General features: G+C 41.7%; 1 protein-coding gene across 2 annotated transcripts in view; it reads left to right on the top strand.

The window, feature by feature from the left end:
* The first annotated feature begins 4887 nt into the window (after positions 1-4887).
* Positions 4888-11664, top strand: part of Pold3 (DNA polymerase delta 3, accessory subunit) — a 48277-nt gene continuing 41500 nt past the window's right edge. For both annotated transcript variants that reach the window (XR_011374950.1, XM_070035018.1), the window contains exons 1-2: positions 4888-5053; positions 6142-6197. Coding sequence is in view for 1 of the 2 variants with exons in the window: in XM_070035018.1 (XP_069891119.1) it covers positions 4994-5053; positions 6142-6197 (116 nt within the window). In the remaining variant the exon portion in view is untranslated. The remainder of the gene's footprint in view (positions 5054-6141; positions 6198-11664) is intronic.

The raw sequence follows: 11664 nt of genomic DNA, 5'->3' as shown, positions 1-11664 counted from the left end.
TCTATTGGAATATATAGTCACAGAAAGTACTCAAGTTCACAGAAAGAATTCAAAAAAAAAAAAAAACCCAACTCAAGAATGAATGAATAAGATTGTCTGAGAAGAATTTGTCCTTTGGTAGTCCCATCTCCTAAAAAACATTTTTATTATCTGACACTTAAAAAAATTGAGGAGTTAGAGATATGTCTCAGGTCATAGAGTACCAGCCATGAGCAAAAGCAAGCCTTAGATACTGAGTGTGAGTCTCAGTTTTGGAGATGGGGGGGAGGAGAGAGAGAGAGAGAGAGAGAGAGAGAGAGAGAGAGAGAGAGAGAGAGAGAGAGAGAGAGAGAGAGAGAGAGAGAGAGAGAGAGAGAGAAATTGAGCAAAAGTTTAGCCATTTAGTATTTACAAAACAGAACTGCTATGAAAAACAAAATCAATAGAGGGTTGTTTTTGTTTTCTTGGTTTTTTCTTTCTTTTTTTTTTTTTTTTTTTTTTTTTTGCTGTTGTTTTGTTTTGCAGTGTTTGGGATCAAACCCAGGACCTTGTGCTTGGTAGGTAAGGGTCCATCCTTGAGCCACATCCTCAAACATGCAGTTAATGATGGGACAAAAGCTGTAGACAGTGATACAGTTGAGTTGTGGCAAACACACCTATAATTGGAGCGATGGCATATACCTGCCATCCCAGCTGTTCAGAAGGTGGAGGTGGGAGAATTACAGATTTGGGGCCATCCTGGCAAAGGAGCAAGATCCTGTTCTCAAAAACAAAATATAGAGCCAAATGCTAGTAGCTCATGCCTGTAATCCTAGCTACTCACAGAAGGCTAAGATCTGAGGATCATGGTTCAAAACCAGCTCAAGTACAAGTTAAGAGAGATTCAATTAAACACCAAAAACAAAACAAAACAAAAAACCAGAAGTGGAGCTGTGGCTTAAGTGGTAGAGTGCTAGTGGTGAACAAGAAAGCCGGGAAAGCTCACATCTGTAATCCTAGCTACTCAAGAGGCTGAGATCTGAGGCACAAGGTTTGAAGCAGCCCCAGCAAGAAAGTCCATGAGACCTTTGTCTCCAATAAACCACCAGAAAACCAGAAGAGGTGCTGTGGCTCAAAGTGATAGAGCAAAAGAGTAAAAAGAGCTCAGAAAAAAAAAAAAAAAAAGCAAGCAAGCAAGCAAGTTTAGGGACAGTGCCCCGGTCCTGACTTCAAGCCCCCAGGAATGGTGCGCGCGCACGTGCTTGCTCTCTCTCTCTCTCTCTCTCTCTCTCTCTCTCTCTCTCTCTTCTTTTTCTCTCTCTCTCTCTCTCTCACACACACAGAATCAAAGGTACTGAAGAAGCAGTAAAGGCCACTTGAGTCATTTCTCAAAGGAGATGACATCCCAGCCTGAAAATTAGAAGTAAAGGGAAAACTTGGAACTAAGCTAGACAACATGTCCTTTTACTGTATGTAAAAAAACACATGAGAAATAAACTCAGAAGGTTGTCATTGTTAAGGTTTTTAACTATACACAACCTAATAAGCCTTTTTTTTCTTTTTGTGATAGTTTTAGGGCTTGAACTCAGGGCCTGCACACTGTCCCTGAGCTTTTGTGCTTAAGGCTACCACTCTACCCACGTGAGTCACAACTCAACTTCTGGCTTTTTTGATGCTGAATGGACTTATCTGCCTGGGCTGGTTTAGAATCATGATCCTCAGATCTCAGCCTCCTGAGTAGCTAGAATTATAGATCTGAGCCATTGGCACCCCAATCTTCTTTTGAAAATGTTTTATTTGTTTTTGTCGGTTGTGGGGCTTGAACTCTGGGCTTGAGCGCTGTACCTGCACTCTTCAGCTCAAGGCTAGAGCTCTACCACATGAGCCACAGCACCATTTCCAGTTTTCTAGTGGTTTATTGGAGATAAGAGTCTCACAGCTTTTACTGCTGGGGCTGGCTTTGAACCGTGATCCTCAGATCTCAGCCTCCTGAGTAGCTACTATTAACAGGCATGAGCCACCAGCGCCTGGCTTGAAAATGTTTTTTAATGGGGAAAATGGTGGACGGGATGACACTGATCAAGATACATTATACACATAAATGGGTATGTTAAACTAAAATCTTTTTTCACAACTATTTGAAGATAATAAAGAAGAAAATAAAACAAAGTTGTATAGACTATTTTATGGAATGTACAGCTTCTAAGGCCAGGATATATTAATCTTCTTACAGCAGAAGAGACAAGACCCCCAGGGGCTATGAGAAGCTCACAGGAGCTTGTTCTAAATCACCCTATGACCTTTGCAAAATTAGCACCCCACCCCCACCCCCACTGTTACCAAGACTAAAGTAAGCCAAGATGAGGTTTGGATGTTGGTTCTCTATTTCACTTATACCACCCATCCTGTCTCTGACCACACTCACACCCAACTTTTTTATTCCTCGAATCAATCACCAGAACTCTCCCTCCCTCCCTCCCTCCCTTCCTCTCTCCTCCTTCCCTTCCTTTCTTCTTTCCTTCCTTCCTTCTTTCTTTCCTTTTTTCTTTCTTTTTCTTTCCTTCCTTCCTTTTCTGGTTTTCAGTAATAGGAACTGAACTCAGGCCACATGCTTTCTAGGCAGGCATTTTACTACTGGACCATTCCTTGCGCTTTTGCTTTGGAGACAGTCTTGCTTTTTTTTTTTTTTTTTTTTAAATCAAACTTGCTTGGACCATGAGCTTCCTACTTATGCTACCTGTCATAGCTGGGAAACCAGGCATGCACTGCCACACCCAAATATTTGTTCAGATCAGGTCTTAAGAACTTTTTTTTTGTTTGTGTGTGCCAGTACTGGGGCTTTAACTCAGGGCCTGGGTACTGTCTCTTAGCTTTTTTGCTCAACTCTGATGCTTTACCACTTGAGCCACACTTCTGCTTCTGGCTTTTTGGTGTTTAATTGGAGATAAGAGTCTGAGTTTCCTGCCAAGGCTGGCTTTGAACGTTCTCAGATCTCAGTTTCTTGAGTAGCTAGGATTACAGGCATAAGCTGCTGGTGCTCAGCCTGAGTCATTATTATTAATCTTGTGTTTTTTGGTTCTGTTCTGTTAGCCTATCTGGAATCCTATCCCTGGGACACTTGTGGTATCCTTGAAGTCCAGCAAGATGGTGGGTCTCTTTAAGTTACTCCTCCAAGACTCCCTCCTCAACAGGAGGCCTGCCCTTCTTTCCTACTCTGGGTTTGAAGATTCTGCCTGAAAGTAGGAACTCTGCTCCTCATCCTGCCCCAACACTGATCCCTGTCTGAATGTCAATTATTTTTGAGAGTAATATGGAGATGATAGGAAGAAAGAGCCAGGTTAGCTTTCTCTTTTTGAGACATGGAGGCTGAATTTTTATCCAATAACTCCCATTGCTGGTATCACTTGGCAGCCATATTTCTAACAATGTTGTATGGATTCCTTTGGTCACCAGATAGGCCAATTGCTGGTTCTGATTTCTGGAAACCAACTGTGTTGTCAACATGAGGCACCCCAGTCAAACTTAGACCTTAGAAGTTTTCCTTGGAGTTTGTTTTTAAAGAAGTATCATTTCAAGTATAGGCAGAAATTTACTTTTATTTAGGCTTTTATTTTGCTTCCTATCTTTTTCAAACTCTACTCATCTAATCCATCAGCAGTAAAAAAAAAAAAGTTCAAGTTACTTAGATCTCTAAAGTCCCACTTCAACTGTCTTATTTTAAGCCACCATAATCTTTCACTTAAAAATCCATAGAAATGTAAGCTATATGACTGTTACTGATTGTAACTGCATTCTCAGCAATCCACTCAGATTGTACCTGACATTTTGTAGGCATTTGCTGTCTTGAATTTATAATACAACAAATCTTCAAAGTGGGCACCATTATTGTTCCCATCTTATAGATGAGGAAATAAAATCCTGATAGTTAAATAATTTACCTAACCGCACATGAAGTAGCAAAGCCAGGATTCAAATCCAGGCAGTGGACTCAGAGCCTGCTTGCTTATCCACTATGCTGCAGTGTGGAACTACACTGGCTTCTGCTGAAGGCCTTTATTAAATTTTGTTTTCCTTTTTGTTCTTCCTTCCTTTCCCTCCACTTCTCTCCTTTATTTCTCCCTCTCTTTCTCTCCCTGTTCCCCCACCTCTTATCTTTCTTTACTAGGAGGAATTTAAGTTGAAATTCTCCAATCTGAAAACTATTCAGGTTTTCCTGAGAACAAAGTTCAGTGACTTTTCTCACAGCCTTGGGGCTTCTCCCTACGTGGGCCTCTATTCTGCTGATGAAATTTTCCTTCCCAGTAAATGCTCCAGCCTGTCTCTCTCTCTCTCTCTCTCTCTCTCTCTCTCTCTCTCTCTCTCTCTCTCTCTCTCTCTCTCTCTCTCTCTCCCTCTCCCTCTCTCTCTTTCCCTCCTGGAAAACCTTCTCCAATATCTCATTTATGAAAGAGCGACACAGGCAGTGCTTTATCCCAGGCTGCACCACGCTACTAAAAATACGTGTCTTTATTGTTCAGTGCCTTGTCCCAGTGCTTAGGAAGGAACTGGGACAGAACAGGGACTGAACCTATTTTGGTTAAATAAACACAGCAAATAGCAAGGAGGGACCAAATGGCGTTAGGAGAGACCCAACAGGGTATCGTGCATGAGCGCCACCACTGAACATAAACCCCAGCCGGCAAGACTTTGTGCAGTTTACTAGTGGAAAGGCTGCTTCTCCTAGAGGTGAAGTATTTGGTCCGGAGTCACTCTCTAAGTGCCAGAGATGTCACGGAAGCCTGGCCCGCACTTAGAAGACTAAGAGCATAACCACGCCCACCTCATGCCGTCGTTCGCGACTTCGTAGCTCCGCCCACTTCAGCCTGCACGCTCCGCGCTCAGGACAAGTTTGGCCCCCTTACGGCCGCCGTAGCGCGTCCGCCCCGTTACCATAGGAAACGACCCGAGACCCGGGAAGGAGCGAAGTCGTTTCCCGCCGGCGGGAGCTGTGGTTCTGGCCGTCAGAGGGGTCGGTGCGGTTCAACGCTGCAGCATCATGGCAGACCAGCTTTATCTGGAAAATATAGACGAGTTCGTCACAGACCAGAACAAGATCGTAAGGAGGCCAGAATGGAGAAGGCGGGCCTGCGAGGGGGTTTCGGGCCTGGGCCGGCCGCCGGGGCCTTGACCCCCGGTGTTTGCGGCCTCGTGGGGAGCTGGCCGCGGGGAGGCCGGCCAGTCGCTTGCCTCGTGCCCAGGGGCAAGCGAGGACCCCGGCGGAGGGCCGCGTGCCCGGGGTGGGCGTGCCGGCAGCTTGGCACCCTGCTCCCGCCTTTCTGGTCAGGCCCGAGGGAAGAGGCGTCGCCGGGGAATTTTTCTAAGACGTCCCGACACTCGGGCATCCAGAGTCCCAAATCTGCAGTGACAGACTCAGTCCCTTCCCGGTTGTGAGACCTTGTTGTTCAAGATCACGACCATTTCCTCTTCCTGGAAATTTAAATATTGATTGAGGCGTGGCCGGCCCCCTGGCGCTGGGCTAATCCAGTGAGAGGCTGGCTGTGGGCAGCCTGGGCAAATGAAGATGATTGAGGGCCTGCTGTGCACCCAGGCGCACTGGGTAGTCCTTACGGAGAAGGGGATATAAAAGCAAGAGGGACCAAGTAACACGTTTATGTGTCATTTGTGAGGGATAGGGACTTTTGGAACCTTAAGTTGGTCTCCTACTAATGCTAAGTGTGGCACCTTTATCCAAATTTTAATAGTTTTCTCTGTGTTGGAAGCTCAGTGTTTAGAATTGGAATTGTGTGCTTACGTGTCCTAAGTCTTGCATGGCTGATTCTCTGCCACTTGAGCCACGGCTCCAGCCTGGCATTTTGCTAGTTAATGTGGAGATAGATCTTCCACAGGCTGGCCTAGATGCTCGGTACCTAGAATTACAGGGATGAGCTATCAGTGCCTGACTGGAAGTGTTTTAGAGCAGGGCATACCGAGTATGTATATCCAGCTTGCCCTTTTAGATTCTTTTTCATTATTTAGTCTGTTAAGCAAACTTCTTAGGAAATACTTTGGTCCTACTTGCTCACATGGTTCTTCTAAACTACAGTGGCATAATCATCTAAGAATAAAGAATTTTTAGGAGTGGGCCCTTGTGATTGATTTACACTCTGGAGTCAATAAAACTTAAGGAATTGTTTTTTCTTGCAGGTGACATACAAATGGCTGAGCTACACTCTAGGGGTTCATGTTAATCAGGCAAAACAGTAAGTCCAGTTTTCTACCAATTTTAATGACATGAGTTTTTTTTTCATTGTTTTTAACTACGCACATTACTTCTTAGGTGACAACTTTTTTTTTTCTGTTTCCCTGGGTAATTGGAAAAGAATACTAGTTTTTATTACCTTGATTTTTTTTTTTTTTTTTTTGCCTCTTTTAGGAGATGGGTGGACTTGTATACAAATGTATGGTGATAAATTCACTGGATTTATTTGTAGGCCTGACTCTGGTTAACATCACGTTGTTATTTCAGATTTATTAAGTGGACTAGTCAGTCCAGTTTATAACTCAGATTTATGTCTGTTGTCTTATGTCTTCACTATATTTTCTTGAGTGCTTCTTAGGCCCATCCTTGGTTGTTACTCATGTTTCCATGAGGGCATCGGCTGTTTGGCACAAGCTATATAATGGTGTAAGACAGAAAAACTAAGTAAAACTAAAAGAGAGTGTTTAGGATGGCAAAGCATGGCCCTTGTTGAGTTTTGATATATTATTTTTCCTTGCTGAAACTTGAGGGCAAAAGGAGAAGCCAAGTTTTTGAAATAACTTTCAAGTTTTTTGACCTTAAAGATGCAGATTATTTTTGTACAGCATCTTCAAAATAAAATATATTTTTTAAAAGATGCAGATTATTGGGGCTGGGGGTTTAGCTCAGTGGAAGAGTGCCTGCCTGTCCGAGCGCAAGGCCCTGAGTTCGGTCCTCAGCTCTGGGAAAAAAAAAACAAAAACAAAAACAAAAAACCCACAAGGCAACAAAAGATACAGGTTATTGTTTATGTCCTAAGGAGAAGATTTGGTGAACTAGCTGAGGACACATATTTGGAGGTTAAATGCTCATTTTGGTTTGCTTTCTTCCTAAGGATGGCCTGAGGAAATTTCTTTTGAGTTATAAGAACATGCTTCATGACAAGTCTTAGGAAGACCTTGAGCTCTAGAGAAGTTTGATTTGCCTTTATTTGGGTTAATTTAGACAGATCTAGGGGACTCATTTGGCAGTTTCAGGTCCTGAAACTGCTGGCTTATTTTTGTTTCTGATACTAGAAATTGAACTCAGAGCTTCACACTTACTATGCAGACATCTTACCACTTTAGTCATACCTCCAGCTCCTTTTTGTATTATTTTTGAGATAAAGTCTTACATTATGCCTGGGCTGGCCTGAGTTTGATCTTCCTACTTGTGGTTTCTTGTGTCACTGGGCAATAAGCTTATACCAATGTACTCAGCTATTGGTTGAGATGGAGCTGGAGAACCTCTTTTTACCCAGGCCAATATTGAACCATAATACCACCACCACCACCACCACACACATACACACAATCACACAATGACACAGTTTTTGCCTCCTAAATAGCTAGGATTACAGGCTTGAGTCATTTTGCCTAGCTGCCGGACTGGTTTTCACTGAGATTGCCCCTAACCAGTTCCGACCCAAATTCAAGAATCCTCAGTTACTTTTGGTATGGAGATTTATAAGTGACTTTTTAAAAAATTAGTTGTAGTTATAGATGTTTATGAAGTGAAGCAGCTGTTACTATATACATCTGTTGGAGTTTAAGATGCTTATTTAGGATTGGGATTTCCTTAACATGAACTAAAGATGCATATGATTTTCTATAGTTTGCCTGGCTACATATAGTTTTTAATAGCATTTACAGTGTCTTAATGCCTACTTGACTTCTCAACTTCATCCCATACCACTTGCTTTCTCACTATATTAACAATATGTAAACTTCTGTACTATTATCTCTACCTGGAAGTAATGACTAGAGGTATGGCTCAAGAGTACCTGCCTATCCAGCACAGGAACCTGAGTACTGAAAAAAAAGAAAAATAGATTTATTGAAATACAGTCACATGCTATACCCATTTAAAGCATACAATTTAATTATTTTTAATATATTTATATAATGTATATATATTATATATGATAATATATGTATATTTATAGAGTCATGCAAGTATCACCATAGTCATTTTCAGATATTTTCATCACCCCAAAGTAAATCAAATATCCATTAATAGTCATTCATCATAATTTCTCCAACCTCTACTCTTTCTATCCCTAGACGGCTATTAGTTTCTTTTTGTCTATAGATTTGCCTATACTATGTATGAAATCATAGAATGTATACTCTTGCATATCTGATTTCTTTCACTTAGTATAATATTTTCAAGATTTGTCCAAGTTATTGCATTTATCACTACTTAATTCCTTTTTGTGGCCAAATAATAATGCATTGTCTACTTTTTCCTAGTTCTAGGTCTGCCATACCCAGGCTATTTTTACTGGGTTTTATTGTAATTTTTTTGTGCTGGTCCTGGGGCTTGTACTCAGGACCTGAGCTCTGTCCCTGAGCTTCTTTTGCTCAAGACTAGCACTCTAGGGCTGGGAAGGTGGCTCAGTGGTAGAGCGCTTGCCTTGCATGCTTGAGGCCCTGGGTTCGATTCCTCAGCACCACATAAGCAAAAAGAAAAAAGCCAGAAGTGGCACTGTGGCTCAAGTGGTAGAGCGCTAGCCTTGAGCTGAAGAGCTGAGGGACAGAGCTCAGGCCCAGAGTTCAGGCCCACGACTGGACCAAAAAAAAAAAAAAAAAAAAAAGACTAGCACTCTACCACTTGAGCCGCAGCACCACTTCAACTTTTTCAGAGTAGTTTATTGGAGAAAGAATGTCATGGACTTTTCTGCCTGGGCTGGCTTAACACCGCAATCCTCAGATCTCAGCCTCCTGAGTAGCTAGGATTACAGGTGTTAGCCACTAGTGCCAGTTGCACAGATTATTTTTGAAACAGGGTCTGACTTCCTGCTTGTGTGTGAGTCTGGACTATCTATCATCCACTTATTTTAGGCTTTTGTTATAGCTGAGATTATGGGTATATGCTATCACACTCACCTTCTTCCATGGAGTCTTGCAATTTTCTGCAATTTTCTGACGTGGAACCAGGGCCCTCTTGACCTCAGGCGCTCATAAAGCTATGATGACAGGTGTATACCACTGCATCCACCTGTGCCTGAAAAGAGATCTTGTGAGCTTTTTTCCTATGTAAGCCTCAAACCATGATCCTTCTGATTTCAGCTAGAATTACAGGAATGGCCATCAGTACATGACTTGGTTTTGATTTGTTGCTCTCTAATATCTAATGATATTTTATGTGTTTATTGGCCATTTATATATTTTTGAAGAAATACCTATCCCAAAATTTCACCAATTTTTATTGGATTGTCTTTTTACTGTTGAGTTTTAAGAATTGTTTATATATTCTGGATATAATATTATGACCAGATAAATGATTTGCAAAATCTTTTTCTTATTCCATAGGTGGTCATTGCACTTGCTTGTTGCTGTCCTTTGAAGTACAAATGTTTTTATTGTTGAAAGTGTCCAACATACTTATTTTTTCTTTTGTTGCTCATGTTTTTGATGCAGCCTATGAAGGCTGTGAAGACCTTTGCTTATGGATTTCCTTCCTTCTTTCCTTCCTTCCTTCCTTCCTTCCTTCCTTCCTTCCTTCCTTCCTTCCTTCCTTCCTTCCTTTCTTTCTTTCTTTCTTTCTTTCTTTCTTTCTTTCTTTCTTTTTCTTTCTTTCTTTCTTTCTTTCTTTCTTTCTTCTTTTGACTCAAGGACTTGCTGTCCAGGCTGGCCTTAAACTCACTCTGTACTCCAAGCTGGCTTGGAACTCATGATCCTTCTGCCTCTGCCTCCCCTTTTGTGTTTTTTTCTAAGGGTTTTGTATTTTTTTTCTCTTATACTTAATTAAATGATTTGTTTGGAGTTTATTTTTTGGTGGTATTGGTGTTTGAATGCAAGGCTTTGCACTTGCTAGGCAAGTGCTTGACCACTTGAGCCATCACCTTAGCGTTTCACTTTAATTTTTGAAAGGGTGTCACTGGATAGGCTCAGTCCTGGCTTGGCTTTTACTGTAGTACTCATATTGTTGTGTTTTTTTTTTGTTTGTTTTTAATGCCCACCTTGGGTCTTGAACTCAGTACCTCGGTGCTGCCCCTGGTCTGTTTTGCTCAAGGCTAGTGCTCTACCACTTGAGCCACAGTTTCACTTCTGTCTTTTTCATGGTTGATTGGATGTAAGACTCTCAAGCACATTCCTGCCTGGGCTGGCTTTGAATCACTCTTCTCAGATTTCAGCTTCCTGAGTAGCTATGATTACAAGCATGAGCCACCAGTGCCCAGTTCTTCCTATTATTGTTTTTATTGTTATTTTGGTGCTTGCTAGAAGTGCTTTACCACTTCCTTCACAGCCCAATCTTTCTGGTTTACTGATTGAGGTGGGGGTCCTGATAATTTTGTTTTCCTGGGTTGACCTCAAGTCACTGTCTTCCCAGTCTACCTCCAGATTAGTTATGATTATAGGAGTGAGCCACCATGTCATGCTAATTTCTTTAATAATTGCTAATTGTCACTATATTCAAGTTTTTTGTCAGATTATATGTTTGCTAAACTAAAAAATTCATATTAAGACTACACTAAAACTTTCCGATTATTAGTTCAAGGCAATTTTTAAATGAGGAATGGAATTTGTATTACTCATGTCTTCTAGGAATAATTTGGAGTTATTTTTTCATGCTTGGTGTAAGGAAAGAGTGAAATTTGACTTGTATCAATATAGGTATCCATTTGTCTAGCACTTGATAATTCTTACTACTGTCTGGTATTTTCTTTTTATTGTACTTGTCTTCTCTCACTAGAATATATGCTCCTGGAAGGCCGAAACTTTGTTAATCTAGTTCACATTGCTCAGCTTGTTATTGTGCAGATAATAAATCCCCTCAAAATTTAGTGGTTGCAAATAACTTTTTTTTTTTTTTTCCATCCAGACGTGGGGCCTGAACTCTGGGCTTGGGCGCTGTCCCTCAGCTCTTCAGCTCAAGGCTAGCGCTCTACCACTTGAGCCACAGCACTACTTCCCGCTTTTTTTTTTCCTTTTTGCTTATGTGGTGCTGAGGAATCGAACCCAGGGCCTCATGCATGCAAAGCAAGCACTCTACCACTGAGCCATCTTCTCAGCCCTTTTTTAACACTTAAGAGTGTTTAGAATTTTGGACACAGTGGAAATGGTACTGACTAAATGACCTGATTTGCATTTTTAAAACATCACTGTGGCCACAGTGGAAAAGGAAAGGATAGAAGGGGACTTAACACTTGGAATTGGAATAGCCCACTCAGGAGATTCAAGGGTCATGGAGATAAGAATTACTCAAGAGGAAGAGCTGATTGAGACTTGGCCACTCACTGGATAGGGAGACATTCAGAGCAATGACACCAAGTTTCTGGCTTGGTGATTTGAGCAAATGATGATGATGTCAGGGATTGATGAAGCCATCAACATGAATAAAACAGACCAAGGAGAACCATAGAAGTAGATGACCAAGCATAGTTCATGTTCCAGAAAACCCCCTCAAGACCCAGGTAAACTAGATGGCTACTCACTAACAGAGGG

This window comes from Dipodomys merriami, unplaced genomic scaffold (assembly GCF_024711535.1).
Source record: "Dipodomys merriami isolate MVZ:Mamm:240054 unplaced genomic scaffold, mDipMer1.0.p SCAF_25, whole genome shotgun sequence".
Lineage (NCBI taxonomy): Eukaryota > Metazoa > Chordata > Mammalia > Rodentia > Heteromyidae > Dipodomys > Dipodomys merriami.
The sequence above is the reverse complement of the archived record's forward strand: the minus strand, read 5'-3'. Positions and strand labels throughout refer to the sequence as shown.